A 24,594-nucleotide genomic window follows, 5' to 3' on the forward strand; every position below is an offset into this window, starting at 1 on the left:
AAAGACATGTTATGAGTCGGAAAAGTCTTTCTGACTCGAAATGTGCACTTTGAGTCTTACTGGGGGCAGAAAGGGATTTTCCTCTCCTTCTTCCATATCGCAGTTCCATGTGTCAATTGGTTGTGTCCACAATCGATATTGCAAGCTGGTTGGATGCTGACACCCTTTGCAAAGGGGAAGCTGACCCTGAGAGACATCTTTCCCTTTTCGTGTTGTAGTGGGAGCAGGCAGCTTGCTATTCCCAAGGCTATTCTCAGAATGCCTATTTCAAGTTTTTATTGCCACTCCTGTGCCTTTGAGAAACAGATGCTGGTATAATTTAAAAATTGTAGGCTCTTTCTGCAAACGTAAATGGAGGGTGAGGTGCGCCTCGCAGGCCTCCTTTCTTTCCCTCGCACCCGTTCGATGGGATTTGCAAACAGAATTCGCCTAAAAAATATAATATTGGGGTTCTGCTAATCCTACAGAATGGCAGTTTTGCAATGTCACAGAGAAGTGCACCCCTCGCTATGCAAAATGAAAGTCGGGTTCCAAAGCAGTCTGTGACTAAAATCACAGACTGTTTCACACCCAACGTTTGGCGTATAGGGTCAAAGGTCCTTAGACTTTGACTGGAACGCACGAGCTAAGGTTTTGACGCAGGAAGACTACGTAGGTATTGACGCAGGAATACTACGTTATCCACAGGACACAGGAGCAAAACAGATCCATTTCATAACATTGATACAATGTAATTGTCCTTTTTTTCAGCTGAAAAACAAATTGAGTTCTGTTGCCATTTAGCAAGAGGAAGCCTGGATCCCAACGAGCCACCAACCTATGAATATGTCAAGTTCGTAGTGGATTTTAAGTTCTTTACACACGGTAAGCTTTGAATTGTTTAATCTATATTGTGACTGTATCTGAAAGTGCATGATGCTGCAGAAATTATATTTTTCGTACCCATCAGTGGAAAAATATCCTATAATCGGGGAAACGAAATCCTGAGCTTGCAAATGTGTCATGATTGTCACCAAAGCCACATGCTTGGAGTTTGTATTCGTGCCCATTTTAAATGCATTATTACCGCTACCCTGGAGTATGCACCGAGTATCACCAGGCGTTACGCAGTGGTGGTTGTGCACGGAATCAACTGGTATCGTAACTTCAACTCCTCTTCTAATAGGCCATTGCAGCGGTTTAAAATAACCAGAGAAATGTACTTATTACAACATCATTCTTATCCAGCATCACAGAAAAGAAGAGAAAACAATCAGACAGTCCACAAGCGGGGAACCCTACTGCGGTGGAGGTGCACCAGCATAGGGAAACAGGCATGCAGGCATATAACAACCCCGCCTGACTCGACCCTCGAAGGGAGTCGGTCTGTGGAAGTATGGGAGAAAATAATAAGACCCCGGTGGGAAAACGTAGGTGAGAAAATTGAGAAAGGGATCCTGGAGGGCGTAGTGCGCAGTACAAATGGATGGACTTGCAGCACAAGCCTGTCCAATCTAGCATCTAAGTGATAAGATTGTTGAGGCCTTGAGAGCCCGGCAGTAAAGGAGTCAATCTTGAGTTCCTGCACGCTTTCTTATATTCCACTCACCTCAAGCCTTCTGCTTCGTTCCTATAAATTGATGTCTGCTGGTGTCTCTTGCCAAGTAAACAGAGCAGGGCACCCTGGGTCTGAGATTGAAAGAAACCATGCTGACATTTGCTTAGCACACCTTAATGTCATGAAACGTTTGTGTGGACGAGGAACACAGTTCCTATACTGTCATCCTACGTTTATCTTTTCAAACGCAGAAACCAATCAAAGCTTGTGACACCGATGATCATGACTTCTTGTGTTTTTCCTTTCTAGTGCCTACACCCTCATGTAATGGCTTCGAGTCTGCAATTGCAAGGGCATTCAGGTCGGCCACTGAGGAGCAAATTTGCCTTGTAGCCACTGTTCGGCTTGTAACGCCACAGTTTTTAAAGGTGGGTAGAAACAACCTGCGTGCATGCGAATGTCATTCAGTAAAAGATGCAATTGCTTGCTCTGGTTTGTTTTTGGCTTGGAGTGCACAGCTTTGAGCAGGAGATCTGATCTTTGATTTCATTTTAAACAAATTTTATTGGGTATTAAAACAATCATATAATACAAAAGGCATCTGATTGCACTTGTAATAAAAACTAAATTCTTTGCATAGTGGTCTGTTGTTTCCTGTTGCATGGTAGTCCCTATTTCGATTTCCCTATTCTCGTCCATGGTGGCCCCCTGCGTAGTGGCGAAACAATATAACACTTTGTTAGTCCACAGAGTTCTCAGTCAATAGCCCTTGTATTCTTGCTCAACATTCACCCACCCACCACAGACTTGCCCCACCTCCCCCCAGGCGTGTCACATTTAATCAGCTTCATATCTATGTACACCAGGGTAATAGTACACTTTTACTTTGCCCTCTGCCATAGCGGGCCTATGCCACTAGGCCAGCAGTTGGGGAGCAATTGACCCAGCGTGTTCGTGTTTGAGCAGGAGATCTGATGTGACTGGTCAGTTCCTCTGTCCCTACACGATCTAATTTCTCTTGCGGGTCCTACTGCCAAGCACCCCCAACGGTTAGGTGACTTGGAAGCTTGCAGACTTACAACATCTACATTTACCAATCAATTACCTGAAGCAAAAATGCGTTAAAACTGACTTATCTGCTCAGTATGATATTATGGGGCACGTGTGCCAGGAGCCAACATTGGAGGCGATGACAATGAAAAATTGGGGTGTGTTTTTTCTTTCTGGGGAGGGGTATTTTGAGTTCGAGCTATAGTGAGTAGGCCGGGCTTGCCACTTGCCCCTCAGCTCACGAGGCAGGTTGGCTGCGGCTCTTCAGTGGATGCATCTTTGACAAGTGCCTGGACGTGTGTGGTGTGATCTGGTGTCTGTGGAGAGCTTGAGTATTGTTCTTCCGCTGTGGGTGGGGAAAGGCTGTTGACTTTAATTGACTAGTGCTAAAAGTGATTCCACAGTCTTGTTTGCATTATATTTGTGGAACATGTCTTATAACGTATTTGTTTTGCATAAAAAAAATACCTGGCCATCGATAGCTAGGCTGTCCCATTGACTAAGGACGCTTATTAGCCTGCAGCTAAGGATTTACCTTCCTAAACAAAGTTAAATTGGCGCTTTTTTTAGGTTAATACCTGTGGCCAGAAATGCAATTTTACTTTAGCAGAGTCCGTCACTCATCACAAATGCTGTCTTGTCTGCATTTGATTTTGGAGAAGAGCCATGTGTGGGGAGCTGGGCAGCCAAATAGGAGTAGGCAGGAGTCTGCTACTGTCCCAAAACAGCACTGTCCAGCTGTTTAGAAACAGTGGCAAGTGAAAGGCCTTCTTGACATGCCTTTGCTCACCATTAGGATCAAAAACGTAACTCTGTAAGATGTGATAGCAGCTGCAGATATTAGCAATAAAAATGCAATGAAAAGGCATGCTGCTCAATCATAGTTATAAAAATAGTAAAAAACGACACATGCTCAAAGATGAAAATTAAAAAACAAAAAAGTAAAAATAACTCAACTCGTTCATTAAAGCAAAACTGACGCAAACTCAGCCAAAAAGTACAGGCCTCAGCCCTCAGTGCATGTCAGAAACAGGGTGAAGCCAAGCCATCCCATATGGCTGGCTGGATGAAGGCTTGGGGAAGATGGGCAGAATCAACGGTTTAGATGGTGATGTAGAGTCAAGCGTCATCAGCACATTGGTAAATAGCGAGAGTGTGTTTCCAGGTATTGATTAGTGGCGAGCACCTTGAGGGCAGAGCCTCGTGGGCTGCTGAGAGAGGAACCAGCAATGCATATGTTACCGAGCATGTACTTTACTGGAGCCCAGGTGTAGTTGCATAAAGTTAAGCTCTATAGTGGACGTCACATGAAGTAGAGTGGGCAAATAGCACCTAGAAGCCTGATGTTGAGTGCTTAGAGGATGAGTTGTAAACATGTTCTGAATGATTTTGGTTATGAAGGAAAGTTGGGTGATGTCACTCCAGCTTTCAAGGTTGCCAGGGTAGTGGAAAGACATTTTGAGCAGTGGTGAGACCTGCTGCATTTGGAAAAGGAGACTTACAGCCATCTATGATGAACCATTTTTTGCCGTGGCGGGTCTGCGGCTTTGAAACTCTCATGCATTATGTGAGTCTGCATTGTGCCTTGTTGGGCTGCATGAATTGATGTTGCTGCAGAGCATTGCCAGGGCTGCTGGAGTGAAGGCCAAGCCAGAGCATGTTGCTTTAGACAGCTGCAGTCCGGTGTTGACAAGGCACAGGCAATTTACGTCATCACTGAGATTGAGGCCTTTGTAGGGAAAAAAACATGCATTAATGTTATCTGGAAGGTGCAAGGTGCGGTCTCTGTACTATCATCAGACGTTACTATGCAACATATAAATCTCATGAGCACATTGTCACCATATAAGCTGCGCAGTATACACTATACATCCCCTGGAAATGCTTTTGTACTGAAGGTACAAATTGAAACATGTAGGTAGAGTAAGGAAAAGGTGTATTTCTCTCAGGTTTAATAGAAAAACAAGAGAAGATTCCTCTCTTTGTCTCCTATTTTACTTCTAAAGTTTCAAAACATTCTCCTTCCTTGACATATGGCCTTCTATAGTCACCTAATGTCAAAATGACTTGGTTACTAAACACATGATCCCCATGATCTACATGCAAGGTGGCTGTAACTTTCAATAAACCAGCCCCAGTTAAGGAGAAGGTGTAACTTCAGTCAACTTTGACTAGAACACTGCGCAACAAAAACGGAGGGCCCCAATGTCCACTGTTAAATCAAATGCTGGACAAAATATTTGCAGAAAAACAAAAGTAGCTACAAGAAGAACCTGTCAATATCTTACAAAGATGTTCATCGGAATGAAATTATGTTGGCATGGATTTTATGGGCTGGCTTCATGAATGATTCAATGCAATCTGAGAAGTTGGTTGCTTTCTGCTAGTAGGCAGTACATCCGTCCAATGAATACATGAGAGTCTGCCTTTAATTGCCAAAGTAGCATCCTGGAGAGAAGAGTGAAACTCACTGGCACCAAAAATCACTTATCACACACGGATTAAGTAATCCCTAAATAAAATGACCTTTGCATACTCTCTTGTAAAAAAAAGCCTCATTACTGTGCATCACCGCATTGACATCTCACATTACAGAATAGAGTCCATCCCAAATCATTATGATGCCATGTACAGAATTATTGTGCACTGGGAAAGGGGACTGGGCACGCTGGGATACTTAACAGATGTAGAGCGATTCCAGGGGTCAGTCCCAGGTGCACTCCGGAAAGGCGAGTACCCCTTACAGACCCTGACCTGAAAATCTGTGCTTTGTGAGAGTGCAGGGGCACAAAGCTTCAGTGTGCAGCGGTGCTCAGCAAGCCATGCGTGGTTGCATCTGCCAGTCTTCCCCATGTGTGGGCAATGCCCCCGTGTGAACGACAGAGCTGAGGACTCCCTTCTACAGATGCCTCTGTCGAGGCATGGAGAGGGCCTCTGGTCATGGCAGCCCTTGGTAAAGGAATATCCTGACGTTCTGTGCCGAGCACTGGCATCAAACTCGTTTCGATAATCTTTACTCGTCATCCAAATGACCTCCAAAGCACAGAATAACATAAATACAGTCAACAGGCTTAAGAAAATTTCCATCCAACTCATTGAAAAGCACTGACAGAGCTACACACACAGCACTAAAGTCTCCATCACTTGCTGAACAGAAAGACCCGAGGCATTGTCAGTGCGGGATGGTCTCTTGTGGAACACAACGTCTCTTCACCTATTATTTGCTTGGCCCATGGAAGGCTGTAGATCAACCCTCTGTGCATCATCAACTGATCTTAATATTTCTTGTAGAAATACATTATAAATTAATCTAGGGATCCTTTTTCGGGCATCTCACAGTGACAAGCTCGATAAAAGTCAGGGTCCACCACACTGTTTTGATCTCTTCTTTACTATTCGGATACTATTCCTCAAACACTCATCAGGACTTTCCATCTCACACACCATTCAAATGCAGATGGTAAGGCCCTGTTACTTACCGGTAATCTTCATTACTCCTGGTCCGGTTGTTGGAGATGACCATCTCCACAACATAAAAAAAGAACAGGGGAATGCTGGGACACCTAATCCCACCCCCTGCCCCTGGGAGTACATAAGAAGTAACTACCCAGCATTCTATCTGAACTACCAAGCCACCAACAGGAAGACCGCCCATCCGGGAGGGAGGGAGTAGGGTAAGGAATGAGACCAGGACAACAGGACCAGGAGTAATGAAGGTTACCGGTAAGTAATAAGGCATTATCCCCCGGTCCCTACAGTCCTCCTCCCATTCATTACTAATTAGAGCATACTCAAGCCAGAAACCCGGCCTTCCAAACTCCCAAGAACATAAAGGCCACCACACCGAATAACAGCATCCTAAGTTAAGCAAACTGGAGAACCACAAGAAAAAACACAGCAAGAGCGCACATAACCCGTAATGCCCTCATCCAAACAAAAAGGGCCGAACACCCCAAAACATGCAGGAGACTACCAAGAAGAACAAAATAAGGAACCAAACCACGGAGCCGCCACCCAAAGGGCAGACAACCCACACCGGGAACACCCTTGAACCAACCACAGAGGAGGAGAACCTGACAAGAAAGGACCAGAGACCATCTCCAACAGAAGGACAGCGGCGAGGCAACCCAGAGAAGAAGACCCAAGGCAACCAGACACACCAAGACGCCAGGGTCACACCATCAGGGACACAAGACCCCCAACCAAGGCCAAAAAGGTGGCAAACCACAAAGACCCAAGCCCAAAGGAAACTCCCAGAGAGACCGTAGCAACCAGGCCCAGCAAAATAACCAGCACAAGGGGGCCCAGAAGATGAGGAAGGATTCCCAGCGCACAAAAAGCCCAGAAGGGCACCAGTCCCGTAAGAAAGCCCCCAATGCCTGGAACACCACACAGCGCCACCGAGCCAGCAGTAGAAACGACAGAGAGCGACCCCCAGCAGACAAGGGAAGAGCGCCCATAAACGCCCAAAACACCCACAACGACCTTACCAGAATTCCAAGAGGAAGCAAGGAGAGATCCAACAGGCCCGCCCAAAGCAGGAGACAAAGGCTCGACAAGACCAACCATAGGACCAACCCCAACACACCTGGAGAGGCCCACAGCAGACCAGCCCAGATAAAAGAGGACAGGGCCTGCCGAAAGATGTTGGATGACTTTATGCATGTTCGGGGAGACTGTCCGCACATGAAGCCCTATTGTATATTGTAGCTTAAATTAAATCAATCCCGAGATATTCCATCTGAGCCACCCCATCCTTCGTCCTTTTAGGCTCACACACCTGAACCTAAATATCAAACCAACTCAGATCGGCTAATAATTTGGAGCTGATTAGAAGAAGCAAAAGCTACCTTGATAGCATACTGGATGACAAAAGGAAGGCCACCAGTGTCGCTCTAGCTCCTCTTCTCTGCTTTCTAAGATTTCCCTTGATGTGGGCCAGGGCACGGGAGTCAGCGAGTTTATTAATTTGATTTGCCCAGAAGGGTGGTGTGTGTGGGGCCCTCTACCAGACTCATCCTAGGCCCTTGGGACCCCATCCTCCGGGGCCTGAAGCCATCATGATGCCTCAGAGGACCCAATCCTCCAGAGGCCTATGACAAAGCAGGCTGATGTAAGGTTGAGTGGGGCCCGGGACCCCATCCCCAGACCCCGTTCCAGCAAGAGAGTGCCAGGGCGCTCATCACCGCGATCCCTACTCCCGTGGGAACAAAAGAAGCCAAGCTGCTCCCCCAATGGGAGTGGCTCCCGCGCAGCATAGTGAAAAAAGGGGAACTACCAGGGAATTGGCATTTCCAAGTCTGATTCCCCTGATCATTTTTCATTTCTCTCTGGACTTACTCACAGAGATTTCCGTTTGTGTCAGCAATGGTACGAGTAACTCCAGTTACAGGCTTCTTCGCCCTTAAGAGACCACTCATAGAGAGGGCCTAACTTTATCCAATTGTAGGTTTTAGAACCGTTTTTCGATGAACATATTGCATGATACATTTGCTCAGGCCAGTAAAAGAATTTTTAAATGGTGACGTCTTGCCATTTACCACCATCAGCAGAGCAGCCATAATCCATATTTGTAGCAGCATTCTGGCACATCTATGTTTGTGGCATTCTAGGCAGCTGTCTAAAAATGGCTTCTGGTAGCACATGCCCTGAGATCAGCTTGAATAGGCCTGTATTCAAATATGTCATCATGTTGATGGATTTTTAAGCACGTTCCTAATTAGCATTTCCGAGAAAAATGACATTTTACCACACCCTATACTGATGACAGACATGGCGTCAGACTGCATGTAGCTGGCTATGGGGCATTTACTGCAACACAATAAACGGGCATTTCTCTTTGGGATGATCATGTTGATTTGTGCTAATATTTGAAAAGCATATCTGTGCCAAGTGGATCAGATGTCAAGCCTTCTTCTTGTTCTGCAGGAGTTGTGCAATGTGGAGGAGCCCTGTGAAGAATTCACCTCAAGACACAGCCTGGAGTGGAAGTTCTTGTTCTTGGATCACAGGTAAGCAGGCTGGATGGATGTGTTCCTTGAGCGCTGATCATCAGACGCTTCTGAGATGAGAAGAAACAAAATGGTGGTTGACTACATCACTTACTGTCTCACTAAATGTTGCATGCCTTGTAAGCTATAAGAGATCCATCTATTGAATATTTAGTGTGGTACCTGGGTTTCTTAAGGGTGGGACTCTCCACTCAAAGACACCATAGCCTGCTAACCAGTAGATCCTTGACCAGGGTCCAAAATGACAACAATATTTCTTGCAAGAATTAAATAATCAAACCTCACCCCAGCTTACATCTGTACCACATCTCAGACACTAGTGTTTGGTACTACTGGTTTCGATGCTGTATGCAAGGCAGTACAGAACCAGGCCCATGCCCGCTATACATCCCACTGCGTGGGGGAAGGGATGTGCATAGGTTGACAATACTTCAAGGCTCAGGTCCATTTGCACTTTTGCCCTCACTACAGCTAGCCCATAAATTCTGATAGTTAGCAGCTCCTCAGAATTATACATTTTTGTTTTTCATGTGGGGATTCTGACTGATCAAGTCAGATGAAATCTCAGTGTGAAGCTCCAGGAAAAACGTGGAAGTAGACATGGAAACACCAATTCTTGGAGCTTACTCTCAAAAGCATGTAATCTCCATTATTTCCCCAACTGAGAATTACAAGGCGACCAGGAAAATGATAGATTTAAGGGGTTACTCTTAAGGAGGCTCTTTTAATTGCCATAGAAAACAAAAAAAAATAATAAGGCATCTGACTCAACTTCCAGTGACACAGCAGAAAACAAACCCAGCCATCCATTGGAGTCCTCATTTGAGCATCTCTCACACTAGTTCCAAAATATAACACCAAAGAGGTAACAGAGTTTCTCAGAAAAGAGGAAGCCCAACAAGACTTGCACAAACATAGACCTCCTGCTCACAATTTGACTATATCCTTAAATTCCCAAAACATGGTGACCACACTCCCTGTGGCTATAATTTCAGCAATGGGACCTAGCCCGTTTGGAAGGGAGTCTTGGCATCCTATTGAAGATGGAAGCCCTTGCTTCCATCTTCAACGGGATGTGGTGCAGTGACCAGAGCGGTCGACTCAGGAGTTGGGCATCCGGGTCCGAGTCTCGGCAGTGGGGCAACATACTGTGATTCTGGCCAAATCACTTAATCTCCCCGTGCTCATGGACAGCTCCTGCCTACAGTCACGGGTGATAAGACGCGCTATATAAATCTACAAACTTTAACTAACGTCATTGCTATGACTCACAGTGATACTTTGTTCATAATAGTCCACGCTCACATATGGTAACATCCATTATTCCTCCATATCATGTTAGCCACTCACCGAACTTGAGCACCTGACACTCATACTGGAAAGCACAATAAGCAGATGAGATGCACACACCTAATCCTTCGATATGGCGGAGGAGTGTCCCCCCACAGCTTGTGCTGCATTGCGGGAGGGTGGGTGGATGGGTCTGCTCTGCTATCGGAGCAGAGGAAAAGTGATTTGCCCTCTCCTAAGTGTGCAATGACTGTTTGGTCGGCCCTCTCGGGCCACACAAACCAGTCATGCACAGTTTCTCCGTTCTCCATGCAGGCTGTAATGCAGCCTGCATGGAGAACATGCCCAGGCTGAGCGTCCAACCAGGATGCTCAGACCAATCACAATGCTGCACTGCAGCGTTGTGATTGGTCAGGGAGCCTTGGTGCTTACCATTCACAATGCAGTGGGGCCTGCTTCCTGTTCCTACAGGAGCAGACACGGGTTCCGGCGGCAAGGTATTTATTTTTGTTTATTTTATTATGCGCATACCCACAACTTTGTGACCCTCCTTCCACCGCACAAACCCCCACGTGACCCCCATGCCCTACTCAAGCAGCAACCACAATTCTTGTCAGGATGACGTCACTAGCAAACCCCCAAAATAACCTGTGCTCTACCCTCTGGTAAGTTTGGCACATTGCAGTCAGGCTTAACCGAGAAGCAATGTGTAAAGTATTTATACAGCACTTCAAACACTAATGAAGTGAAGACACAACACAAGGAAAATGCCACAACAATTTGAAAAATAGAGTACATTTTCATAAATTAATCAAAACCAAAACGACAAAAATCTAATCAGTAGAATCGGGGATATGCAATTTTAAAGATTTCAGTGAAAATAGCACCAAAAAGCACAAAGCCCAAATTGTGGGTATCAGGTCGCACCGAACCGGACAAAGTCACAAGTGCAGGCCCACCGTGATGGACTGCGGGCCGGATACAGGGACCCTCTTAGGCCCACTAAACACAGTACCTTAATCCTGGTGGCGAAGAGATGGGTAGCTGTGTCGAAGATGCATTGCGCAGCACAGTTGATGCAAGGTCTGGGCAAGGAGATGCATCACGCTCTAAAAGACCTGAAAAGAGGCCTAAAGGACTGGCCCTTCTCTCCCTCTTGTACTTAGGCCAAAGAAGTGGATTCAAAGTGTCATACGGCTGAACTCTTGTTCAAGCCACAGAGGCACAATAAGCTACAAGTGGCCTTTCCTGCAACTACCCATCTCCAACTGGACCATCCCTGTACTCTGCTGGTAGCTTCTGCTGGAGTGAGTCTTGACCCAAAAGTGCTGTTCCCCAGGTCCAGGGCCCCTTGGCTGTGTCAAAGTTTCTACTCCTAACATGCTGATAAACATGGGACTTAAACACCTTTTGCCTCCAAAGACCTCCGTAGGATCAGGACAAACCTGTCAAGCCAGATCAACGAAGGTGTAGAAAATGACCCCACATGCGTTAGGTGAAAACCCTCTGCATGTCTTGGCCATTTTTCTGAAAGAGAAAAAAATGCAAAGCGGAAAAAAAAGATGGTGTCCAGCTCGTTGTTTATCTTTGTTGAAAGTGCATCCACTACACCAGCAGCTGCACTGTCAGCAAATAGATCCCTGCCTGGCATGCCAGCATCTATCAATACGTCAGGTGGCCCCTTCACCACTGACACAAAGGCTTCCACTGACTTGGCTAGTGGTGGCCCACCCACCTTGGTGTAAATAACCCCATTTTCCTTTCCACTATGTGTAATCAATGTCACCGAGTGGAAGATACTTTATCAAGCCTCCCTAATAATGCTTTATTCTGACACATACTCCTCTACAAACATTAGGATCAGGTAACATCTCATTACCTTTGCCCATCCATAGCCACATTTCACAGTATGAATGGACTAATTAGATGTACGGTGCCTTATGCATTGTCCTCATTGGCAAATCTAGGCTAGAGAAATGACATGGCTGAGACAGAAGAAGGGCATGTCAGAAAAGTTCTGCTTCCTGCTTGTTCTCCTGATGAATCTATTATACCGATCAGCTTAGGGGTTGAAGAGCAGCAAGCAAAATATGGTGGGAGGGGGCGTGGCCATCACCATAGCACCATTGTGAGCACTCTACATGGAGCTCCTGCACTCTACACCTGGCCCGAGTCTTACTGCCATTTCGGACATGAAATCCTTACAACTCTGTGCAACTATATTGGGGCCTGAGGGGGCTGAAGAGTGCCAGGGCAGTGGAGAGACCCATCATATCCCTCACCTTTCAGCTACTCATGGCTGCCATACATCCTGGACAATAGTGGCATAAAATCAATATGGTAGGCACGGCCAACTAAACCACCATCTACCAAGTGCCTGATGGAAAAGAGGGCTGAGAAGAAGGCAGGCTGCTCTTGGACAGCAGAAGGGGTGATTTTGAGAGCCTGTAGGGGTAGTGTCCAGGCTGTAATTGCTGCCCTTTAACTATTATTGATGGCGAGGTATATGGGATCTGGTGACATGGCCCAGATTGATTCTGGCATGAGATCGGATTCAGGTGGAGGAATTTGGTGGGCTGAAACAGGCCTCTAAAGCAAACTCATGGAAGGGAGATCAGCCCTCCTCACTTGGAATATTGCTGACATTGGGTTGCCTCATGCTTCCATAGCCAGCTGCCCAGAACCAGATTGAAATTGTGTGCACTGGTAACCCCTATCAGCTCCCACCTAGGAGCCTTGACTGATCATTGAGGATGGTGGCACCACAAATCCCTAACCTTACCTGACAACTGTATATCCCTGGCGTAGGGATGAAGAACAAACTGTTAATACTCTTCAGGCATCTATCACTGTCGACCTCCTCAATGCTATGCATGATGCAAAAAAAAAAAATGCATGATGCACTACAGTATCTAACACCTACTACATACATTGGTGATGTCGCTGGGTGGCTGGATCCCTCCTGGCGGATGCAGACTGGTGGCTGACCCCTGCACTGTACCCCGGTGGTACGCTCTAAACCTCCCAAAAAAACACACCCAAAAGGAAGTACCTGAGCCCATGAGGGGCTTGGGAGTCCACCCCATACCTCCTATTGGAGGTGTTTATGCCAGCTCCACTTTTGGGATGGTGCTGACCATGGGGTACTTGCAAGCCTCTCAAAACTTCATTAAGATGGATCTTAGCGATAAAATAAAGACTGATCTTACCACAGGCCGTTGAGACTAAAAAGATTAACTGAGTGCATAGATAGAAGTCCTAAGGACTGACATAGACTCCACTAGGGTGCTGGGCATGGTATAAGACATGGAGACCCTAGATACACTTCTGAATCAGTTGTCATGTGGCCTGGCTAGAAATAGCACCATCTTTATGTTCACGTTTCTTAAGTTGCCTTCTTTCTGTGACACAGTGACGTTTGACATACATTTGTGTACGTCTCCGTGCAGGATAGGATTCCGGAAATGTATTTGCTTGCATTTAAACTTCGTAGGCACACTATCATGGCACCTTGAACATTCAGTACGATGTATAGAGTTCACTTCACAAATGTCACGGCTTATTGTTGCCTGGTAGGTGACAAAGCTATTTAGCTAACATAAACAATTACGGCCTGACAAAGACCTTGGAATGCCTACATGGGTACTCTGCTGACACTTCAAGGTCACGTCACGCCAGAATTATAGCTCAGCTGATTCCAGTCATCTCCATGAGGGGTGCCCACTCTACACCAAGACGGACAGCCTGATGACACTTGCCCACAGGTAATGGGGACTTAGATCACCCTGCAGGGATTCTTGGCAGATCACCCACTCTAGACCAAACTAGGTTAGGGAGCGTTAGGTAGGAGCACTCTAAAATTGTAATATATTACACTACATATATGGCGACATATATTCATTGTTTTAGGACAATGGTGGAATTATTCTTTCTCTCCATTGTTCTTGTATTGCTAATTATGGTAATATGTTTCATTCTATTAGTAATTGCAGCACATATATTTTACTCGAGAATCTCACTGCTTCAATAAATATTCTAACTGCAGATTGTGTATTTCTTGCATATTTCCTTTGGGTATACAGGAGAGTCTACACGAAAAGGTTCTTGTTGTGTTACCATGATGGGAGTCAGGGTTGTCATGTTCTGAGGTTGTACACACATTAAGGTTAGGGGTGCAAATGATGCACTGTGAACTAGCAGGACTATAGGCCAACATTTCCTGAGGGGATGCTGGGAATCAGACTTGCACCATCCCAACGTTTATGTTGTCCAACAAACACACGTTTTTTACTGAGAAAGTATAAAGCGTACGACAGTTGAATTCTTGCTGGATGAGCTTCACTGCTGAGCAGTGGCAGCCGAGCTAAAGTGCAAAGACCTTGAGAACAGGTCCTGATGAGCTAACGTTTCCATCAAAAGCCTGGAGGAGGGTGCAGATGTCCCAGACCTGGGTATCCTAGTGGTGGGTCTCTTCTATTCACTCCTGGGCAATGAGTGCACAGAGGTCACACTCAAGAGGGTCTGTTTTGTCGGCCAGATAAAGAGTGATAAAGAGAGATAGACAGCGGGTACCCAGAGACATAATCTGAAATAGTTCACAACTTTAAAATCAAGGCAGTTGCAATTTAGGCAGCAAGAGCTATGCCTGCAGTCTTATTCCAGAACTTCCAATGCCAACTCTCCCAGGACACAGCCCATGCAACATGACAGAGTGTACTCCTGTTTTGCCGCATTACAATCTAAGGAATGAGAATATTAAATGCAGGTGGACTTTTCACTGTGGCATAACTTTTTATTATGCTATCAAAGCAAATGGTGAAAGAGATCCTCAGTGTCTAGGAGACATCTATAGCCCAGAGATGGCGATAGATGAGGTGGAGGACCATAGAATGCAACAAGGATGACTAACTGAACTGAGCCTGAAATTGGCCCGCTACAACCTGAAATGAGCTTGTACAAGGCTTAGGTCGAAGATGGAAGTCAAAGCTCTTAACTGCAATTTCTAACTAAGCAGATAACTGAGCCACTCCATACCTCCCAATATCCTGATGCCAGGAGCAACATCTGTACAGGAAGTGATATGAACTATGGATCAAAGATTTATAAAAGCACTGCAAGAAGGGGCAAACTTAATGCCATGAGGACTGCACCATGATTTCAGAACTTTTTAAGAGGGACAATAATAATACCTTACTGAGGTTTAAGGAGATCTTTCGTATAGAGAAGACCAAGCGTTATCCCTATGCCTTATTTGGACACTTAGTCATGCACCTGACAATAAAAACAGAAGTGATGAGGGAACTTATCCCATTCTAAAATTGTAATACACTGTTGTGGGCTTAAGCGGCAACGTCCCTTCATTTGTCAAATCCTGCTGGAAGCTTTCCAGTCTCAAGCAAAGGCATTTATGTAGAGACAGAAGGCCAACCTCTTAGAGGCATACCAGATAGACCATGAGAAATGCTTTGGGATTATATTAAAAATGATCTGTTAGCCCACTACAAAGTCATGATGGCTCACTTGTGGTGTATGACATGTTGTATGGTTTAAGTGGTGATGCATGTGATGAAAGGAGTAGGAGTTGATGCAGTTTTTAGTTGGTGATGCAAGGTGTAAATTGTGGTATGGTAGGTAGAACTTGCAACAGTACATGGGTGTAGGTATGAGCTTAAACTGTATGTAGCAATGTAAGGTGTTAAGTGAAGTAGTCTGTGTGTTGTCATGTAGGGTGGCAGTGGTGGACACTCTTACAGCACTTATTGTGCAAGGTGCTGTAGGCACATGTGTAGGATGTAGGTGAAGGTGTAGGATGACAGTGATTATCTCTCTTGCAACACTGAAACTTGGAAGATGTGTTGTTTATAGCCTTCTGTTGTCCACCTCTACCTTATCCCAGGCCCGCCTCAGCTGTCTCAAATCAGATTGATTGCAACCGAACTTTAGGTCCTGCCCCTAATTCTTCTTCCTGTTATGCCGCCTGCTTCCTACATCCTCTAACAATAGTTCACATCAGTCGACTGCAAGTTTATTCCAGGCTTATCTGTAATCCTTTCTCCTCCAAGACATCAGCCATGTCATGGGCCACTTTGATGTTCTTACAGAAAGATCCGTGTGCCATGCTTTCTACAATATGTATAGCGTAGCTGTATAATGAACGGCAACTGAACAGTCTGCTGTTCAATTCCATTAATAACTGAAATAGTTTGCCTCCTGTGTAATATGCTTAAAATAAATGAATACATTATAAGTGGTAAGGGCATATCCGGTAAAATTATATATTGTAAAATATTTCACAACAACATTGTGCAATGTAATGGAATCACCCACTTGTTCATAATATAGATGTGCACAAGTGTTAAATCAAAAATGCGGACAGTAAAGTAAACTAGAGCTGCTGAAGAGAATAAGGCTTGCTTGGCAGTGTGTATTGAGAAACCAAGCGAGGGAGCAGCTCAGCATTTCAGAAAACATTGTCTGACCAATATTGTCTTTTCACATCCAGGGACAGGCAAGGGGAGAATGCTGGCAAATATAAAATGTCACAGGTTTATTGTGATATAAAACATGGCATGTTTATTAGACAATAGTTCATTGTTTACTGGAATAATAAATGAGAAGGCAGCTTTGTATCTGGTAAAATGTGAAAATAAAACGATGCTTTGATGCAAATATTACCTTTAATATATAAATCTCCCTTAGGGAGATATATGTGTTTAGAATAGCTGTAAGGCAGCACAATAGAGATGTAATTCATAAAAAGAGAAATGCTGCAAAATGTAATCTCTTTTACAGTGTTCTTGTTTTTTAAGTCTTTTTTTAATGTTAAGTAACATATTTTTACAATTCCTAACTATAACACCACTTAAAACCTTTGGGATTTCATAGAATTTCTAGGTTTCTAGTTTTTTCTTTTTTTTGTAAAGTAAGATGCATGAGGATGGGAGCAGGGCAGGGCCGGGCTTTGACCAGGCCCTGTGACCACCCCCACCCCCATGGCCGCCAGACGCTTATGCCGCTGCACAGGGCTAATTATGTCATATAAAAGGTGTCATTTTAAGTAAGGTAGACCTACTGACTTTATCAAGGCCTGAACGTACCAAACTAATAGTGGCAGAGCCTATTGGCTTTATCAAAGGGTCAGCAAATCAACGCATATGAAGCTAAGCCTTTGGTTATGTCAAAAAGTCACCAATAACCATAGGTTATGTCAAAAAGTCACCAATAACAAATTACAAATTCAAATTCAAAAAGCTTTATTTCGACAGTTTGTCATAAAAGCACACAAATACAACACATATCACTCAACATAATAAATAGATAACACATAATACATTACAATTACAAGATAAAAAATAATTAAATTCCATATACTGTCATGTATCTAAAAAACCTTAGGAACAGTTAAAAGAGGAGAGACAGCACAGTGAAGCAGATCATATTTAAAAAGTACATCTTAGGATTAGGTTGCAGCAATAGTTTTGTTTAAAGTGCGAGTGCGTATGATCCAGGACCAGCCCAGGAATTTGGCAACTGCTATAGCTATACTAGGACTACAATCAGACCCTAGGATTCTCAGCGCAACAGCACATCTCCGGGCACCCAGCAAAATACAAATCGGCTTCAGCCATTTCCGCCGTGGGACCGCATATAACGGACAAACAAAAAATACATGGGGAATGGTCTCAGCCATTGCCATACAGCAGTGGCATTTGTCATCAGTTCTAGAAGCCCATTTACAGGTAAAGGTCTTGATGGGTAGACTACCTATCCTGAACTGAATATAAAGTTTTCGGTCAAAGGGCCTCTCGATCAAATCCCAGTAGGCCTCACACACTGGCCACGATTTAGAATCCAGAAAGCGACCTGTTAGGCTAGTTGAGATACTGGAGTGAACTACAGATGCATAGACCATTTCCCAGTATTTCTGTTTCAGGTGCACCTTTGATGGGAAGACTGCCGTCTCAGGGTTGTCCCAAAGTGTCTTTAGATCCAGTTTAATGAGAAGGGACCTGATCTCTTTTAGCCAACCTACTCTGTGGAAGCAGTCCCGTAAGATCACATCCTTAAAGCCCAGGGCATATTGCGCAAGTTCCGGAGTGACCCAGAGACGTCTCCAATAGAGGAGTGGCCGTAACTTTGCTAGGTCCGCTATATTTTTCCTCCCTAGGTCTAAGTGAAGCGGGATCATAGGAGTGCTTTGTGGAACGCTAGCAAGGCTACGCAAAAATTTGTTTTCTAATCTTGCTAGCTGTTTTATATCGTTAAATCCCCAGAGCTCAGCTCCATAAAGGGCCGAGCTCACCGCTTTAGCGTTATAAATTTCTAGGGCAGGGGTGACTGGTTTTGTAAAAGAGGACTTATATTTCTTGGTCAGACACCCTATATGCTGGTGTAGTTTTAGAGCTGTAAGATCCAAGTGGTGTTTCCAACCCAAGTCCTTCTGGAGGGAGATACCAAGGTACGTAAACGCACTCACCTGTTCTAGGGGCACATTATTTAGTAAAATACTGCCTCTAAAAGATTTTTGCTGATTAAAAGCCATAAACTTGGTTTTTGAAGTGTTTATTTCTAGCCCTCTTAAAGAACAAAATTCTCCAAATGCATTAATGGCCTTCTGGAGGCCGCTCGGTGTCCTGGAGATGAGCAGAGTATCGTCCGCAAACATGAGGACAGGGACATGGTTGCCAGCCAGCAGGGGAGCATCAGTGGGGGTCACCGAAAGGTACTCAACTACCCCGTTGATGTACAAAGAGAACAGGGTAGGAGCCAACACACACCCCTGTCGGACACCACGCCCAACAGGGAAGGAGTCGGTAGCCTCCCCCTGCGTCCCCATCTAACTTTTGCAAAATTGCCCTCATGTAAGCGAGCGAGAAGTGTTATCAATTCCGGAGCCATCCCCAGGTCACCGACCCCACCCCACAATTTCCTCCGAGGGACCAGATCAAACGCTGATTTAAGATCTACGAAGACAGCGTAGAGTGACCCCCCATTCAGGACCACGTTCCTCCAGTAGATAGTTAAAAACCGAAAAATTTGGTCTGTGGTGCTGGTACAGGAACGAAATCCCGCTTGAAATGGGGACAGAATGTTAGCATCCTCAACCCAGGTCTGTACTTTTCCTAACACTTAACGACCCATAACCTTTTGTATTGAATCAATAAGACTTATGGGCCTGTAGTTACTGGGGAGGGATTTGTCTCCTTTCTTAAAAACAGGAATTATCTCAGCACCTTTCCAAGATGGGGGCACTGGAGCACCATTAGCCACTGCATTAGCAAGAAGGGCTATGTACTGGCACCAGGTTGGCTTATCACTAAGAAATACATCGGCCGGAATTCCATCCATACCTGGAGCTCTGCCCCTTGCCACACAATCAAGTGCTACCTCAACATCCTTGATATAAAACACTGTGCCAGAATAAAACTTTAAAAAATGTAATGGTAGATCCTCCCCAGTTGCGCTACCAGCATACTGGGGTCTAGAAAAATTCAACCCATTGTGCCTGAGGAACATTATTCTGGGGGGGGTCCGGACGCCCACCCCTGTCCCAGTTGACAATGCTCCAAAAAATTCTCAAATCCTTTGCTGCGCAGGCACTTCTCAGATCCTGCCACCATGCTTGGTCCCAGTCTTTTTTTGCTTTTTTTTGCACATCCCTGTAATGATCCCTTGCACCTCTTACCCCCAAGTGGTTTCTTGATCTTAATGCTTCACTCAGCTTCTGGCGAGCTGCTCTACATGTAGTATTAAACCATCTAGCGTCGTTGGTTTTTGGAACCTGTCTCCCTGGCTTCACATCTTTTAAGAAGTAGGTTTTCAAGTTATCAAATAGACTTGTATGGGCTTCTATCACAATTCGTGGGAATTCTACACTAGAGACTCTTGACATAAGGAAGTCGGTGCTCTTAACTACTTCAGCTTTAAGGGCTTCCAACTTTTCAGGATGTTCATCTATTTTGTTCCATTTTACATCGTGTTTATCATTTGCGACTACTAAATCCGAGGATATAGTTCCCTCAACTTGGGTCACGTCTCCCTCCCTAATCGTGGCCCAGAAATCAATACATAGGGGATTGTGATCACTTTCAAGCCGCCATGTTACCTTCATGTCATCAAGTCTATGCCATATCCTAAGATCAATCAATACATAGTCGATACGGCTAGTAGAGCACCCATTATCAAAGGTAGTTACTCCTTTTGAATCTGATCTGGTACGACCATTTGCAGCCCTAAGGCCTCTTTCAAGGCACACCGCCTTAAGTTGGATTGCGACATTTGACCATCTTTTAACAGGGGGTAAATCAAGCCTTGGGATTCCCCATCTAAGGTCCTGCTCTATTGATAACTCCTGCACCTCGTTACCCAATGGTTCAAATGTAGTGTTAAAATCCCCTGCTACAATGGGAATAATATGAACGGGAAGATTTTCTAATTGTAGGTCCAGAGATGTTATAGTCTCTGAGCTTTGTCCTCCCCTCTGGCCCCTAGCATACACATTAAAAATAGCAAGGGTACTCTCATTAGCCCTACTAAATTTCAACACTAAAATATCTTGAACAGGGGATTTTAACAGTTCTACACAACAGCCTAGGTTTTGCCGAACCCAGGTCACAAGGCCACCTACAGGACGCCCTTTAGGGTTTTTTTTGCAGGGATGTAAAAGTTAAGGTATCCAGCCCTAAAAACAGGATCAACAGCCCAGGACTCCTGAAATAGACAAATGTCATATTTGTCAATAAAGTTGCCCCAGTCAGGAGACAACATTTTCTGAACAATGCCTGCAATGTTCCATGATATCAAGGATATTTTGCTACCACTATTAGGAGTATTTTGTAAGGGCTTTCGCCTTTCTATTGCCATAGGATTATTTATTATATTGCCAAAGGAGATCATTTGTTCATTTGACCTATTACAAACAGATGCCAATATTTGCTGGTTACTCGTGGAGGTATACGTAAAGACTCGGGCACTAGTACAAGCAATTGTTTCATCTAGAGTTCTGTCTCCGATCAGCATGTTTTCATGGGGGTGTGTTCGAACAGGGTAGTTATCACTCCCCCTATGTCAATCACATTCCTCCAGATCGGTTAAGGCGATAAATCTATTTTCTAGCCTAAGATCACTAGAAAAACTTGAAAGTGCCCTCCTACCAGTAGCTATATTTAGGCCATTAGATGATTTTAGTGTCACATTTCGTCTTAGGGATCTGGAATTACCGATAAAAAATTCCAATGTAAGTGGAATTATACCAGAATCCCTTTTCTGAGGTGGCAATAGGTTGGCAAGAACATTAGGTAATACATACATAGTAGCAAAATTAATGACAACACAATCTCCCCCAAATTTTTTCTCGTTGTTTCCTAGCCATGGAACACGTCTGGCCATTATAACTTCTCTTGCCAGTTGTTGTTGGCCACCCACTCCTCCAATGTTCATGTTCCTACTAAGCCAATGTAATGCTTTATCCATCAGCGCAGTTGTTGACTCTGCTTGCCCTGGTCTTAGATGGGGGACATTGGCAAGAACAAGAACCAAAGGAATGGCCTCTCTGACAAACGGGAGCCCTTTTCCTGGGAAGGTTTTTTTTACATTCATAGTAGGAGTAGGCTCGATAAGGGGAAGTTCGTTATTATGTACATTAGCAATTTGGCAGTTTTGGGTAGGCATAGTTGATGATGGAATCATAGTGTGAGTGGAAGAGCCTGCCACCGCTGAGAGGGGCAAATAATCACCATTAGAGGGAGCTTCCTTCATTAACACAGGCACAGAGCGCTGAGGTTGGTCAGGGATTCTTGTTTCCGACAACACCAGGGTAGAAGCTTGCACAATTGTTGTCATGGCGCTAAGCTTCGCTTCCAATATAGAAAGTCTATCTTCGATAGGTATCAATCTGTCAGTAATGGGGGCCAGTATAACATCCAGTTTTTTCTTTATTGCTGCCCAGAGTTTGTTAGATAAAACCTCCACCTGAGGCTGAGGCTGGGGGCCCGAGCCAGATTTAGTAATTCGTACCGAAGTCTGTTTCTTAGATCGTACAGCGGGAGCCGGGCCCCCGGCTCTTGTGCGTCTTGTCTGGATTGAAACCAGGGGGGAGGGAGAGACCTCTACAACCAGGGGCTCTTGGATATGAATTGGGGAGGTGGACACACAATGCTCAATAGTGTTTGGGGAGGAAGTCATAAGTTCTGGCAGATCGACTAGATCCCTGGGAATGCCTGGTGTTTGTTGTTGTGTTTGTAAGTCTGGGGTATCAAGGGTCTCGTGGATGAGGGCTGTTGTCTTATTCCCTACCCCCATCGACAAGCGCCTTTCAGTTCTTTCTATTTCTTCAGTCAGGACATTAGCAGCTCTGAATAGATATGAGTCCAGGGTTGCCCCTACCACCCCATTTGGTTTAGCTCCAGTGGTCTTCTTTTTCACCATGGTTACACCTAGCAAACACCACTAAGCACAATACCTTGTCTTGACGCAGATCACAGAGAGCAGGCCCAGCCCGGCCTCTTCCGGCCCCTGACGGCCACAGACGGCCCGTCCTTTGCCCGGGCTTCGCCCAGCGCCGCCCGCGCGCGGTCCCGCGACGCGGGGGTCAGGAAGTTGTTTAAATCGCCTCCAGGTGCGGGTGGTGGGCGGGAGCCTCCGGGCTCGGGAGCAAGAGCGTCTGGGCAATGTAGTCTCCCTCCAGACTGCGGCCGCGAGATTGACAGACGCGGCGGCGGGAGGGAGACACGAGCACACCAGGCAGGAGAGGCAAAGAACACCGCCAGGAGTCAAGGAGCAGGTACACAGGTCACCACGCCAGCAAACCGGCACAAAGATAGTCACCAATAACCATAATCAAATGTATATTTCATAAATTCACACATTGCAATTATTAATAATAGTGATCGTGATTAAATATTTCAAATAAAGCCACAGAATCAACCACAAGAGGTCCCAGCACCCAAACTAAAAAGCATACACTTCCAGCTTGGAGTGTTTTGAAACGGATTCTCCAAGGTTCATAGAATCAATGACCCAGGAGACTTAATGTATTTTTTAAAGTTGTTGGGAGGCGCTGCACTTTCTGCAGCCCCACAACATTAATAAAAATGTTTGGTAGTGCCACGTCCCTTCTTGCAGCACAATCAGGAAGAAAATATGTTAGAGCAGTGGGAGACCCACACAATTTTTTTATCTTGGGGCTGCGGGGGGAGCTCCAAGGTATTTGCAGCTCATGCCAGCTTCCCAGCCAGCTCCCATAGTAGATGCTGGAAGGAGTCAGCAGATTTTGGTTAAGTGGATGCCCATCCAGGGCACCCACAACACTGTTTTCATTGGAGGGTTAAGGGGGGAGCACTAGGGCCCCCTGCAACCCTTAACAGTTCCCTTGCAGGAGCCAGCCACTTCCACTATTAGTGGATGCTACTCGGATGCACCTACAATGTGTCTCTTATTAGGGGCCATGGGGCGAGCCCTAAGGCCCCCAAGGCCCCAGCTGGCTCCTCAGCCAGCACTATACTTTGCTCTCACCCGTGCGGGAGCAGCATTTTTCTGTACTCCCATCCGGCTGCAAACAAAGTTGTATTATGTACCCCCTTCGCATTATATAGACACCAGCCCTGGGTGATGGGGTCCCCGATGCCTCTCGAAGGCTTAGGGAGGGTGGTGCCATGCCCTTCTCCAAAGAAATTGAGCCCACAGCACTCCTGGCCCTGGCCCAGCCCAGGTGGCTTATAAAAAAAACAGAGGCATCATGGATTTGCCAATCTGCTGAGTAGGTTTTTTTTTGTATGGCATTTTTGGGGGTCCCCCTGGGTTTTACATATTTTGTTGCTGGTAAAATGTCGCCATCTTTTCCAGTGTTTACCCACTAGGAATAAGAATGCCTTGGGTACCTGAACTAGAAACAGGATCAAATGACTTTAAGTGAGCAGATGGAAAGCAACAGGATCATGCTGCTGGGTGGATTTTCAGCAGTGGTTGCTGTACAACACACATTTATGTTGGCAGTATATATTTTCTTCAGAAATCTAGCGTTCACAATGCAGAGAGTACAAAGAAAACTACATTTAAAAAGCTATCTCAAGAGGTTCACAGCATCCTGCTTGTCACGTCTCTTTCAGTTTTTGAGAGATGGTAGGAGGCTGAAGGAGCTATGGATTAGCAGTTCCTTAATGTAACGGTGCTGAAGCGTCACTAGTCACTGAAACAATACCACAGGTGGCTAGTGGTTGTCTTATAGTTTTACAGATGAGTTTTGACGTTCAGAGATGTGTCCATTATATACTTTAGCTCATGTGAACTAAAAGCCCATGGGATAGAGCACGTAACGTGACACCTTCACTGTTACAGAAAATGTCCTTGCACTTCTCTTTTAGTAACATTAAAAAATATCTAATCAATATAAGACATATTTATATTATATTTTCATTATATACTGTATTGTATTGCTGTTATATCTTATACTTATACCCAATAAACTTTCTTTTAAACTTGAAAAAATATATAATCAAAGTTTACTGTGAAAAAATCGATTTTCATGTAAATTTTCTTTTTCTGTATGCCCGAAATATTACATTAAAGTTATACTAATAACAAATAAAAAGGACACAAAAGAGTATCGAACAAAATGCACACACACACACACACACACACACGAAGAGATGGCATTTGACGAGCCTCATTTCTAAAAAGAAAGGAGCTTTGTGTCCTCACCTGGGTGTA

The 24,594-nt window shown here is 45.0% G+C and overlaps 1 protein-coding gene across 1 annotated transcript in view; it reads left to right on the forward strand.

Moving 5' to 3' along the window:
- The window catches only part of LOC146829363 (neuronal PAS domain-containing protein 2-like), a 498,088-nt gene that overhangs the window by 375,741 nt on the left and 97,753 nt on the right, over positions 1-24,594 (forward strand). Inside the window, exons 7-9 of the mRNA XM_085608028.1 lie at positions 751-864; positions 1,847-1,965; positions 8,516-8,598. Of these exons, the coding sequence (XP_085464154.1) occupies positions 751-864; positions 1,847-1,965; positions 8,516-8,598 (316 nt within the window). The remainder of the gene's footprint in view (positions 1-750; positions 865-1,846; positions 1,966-8,515; positions 8,599-24,594) is intronic.

This window comes from Triturus cristatus, chromosome 5_2 (assembly GCF_964204655.1).
Source record: "Triturus cristatus chromosome 5_2, aTriCri1.1, whole genome shotgun sequence".
Lineage (NCBI taxonomy): Eukaryota > Metazoa > Chordata > Amphibia > Caudata > Salamandridae > Triturus > Triturus cristatus.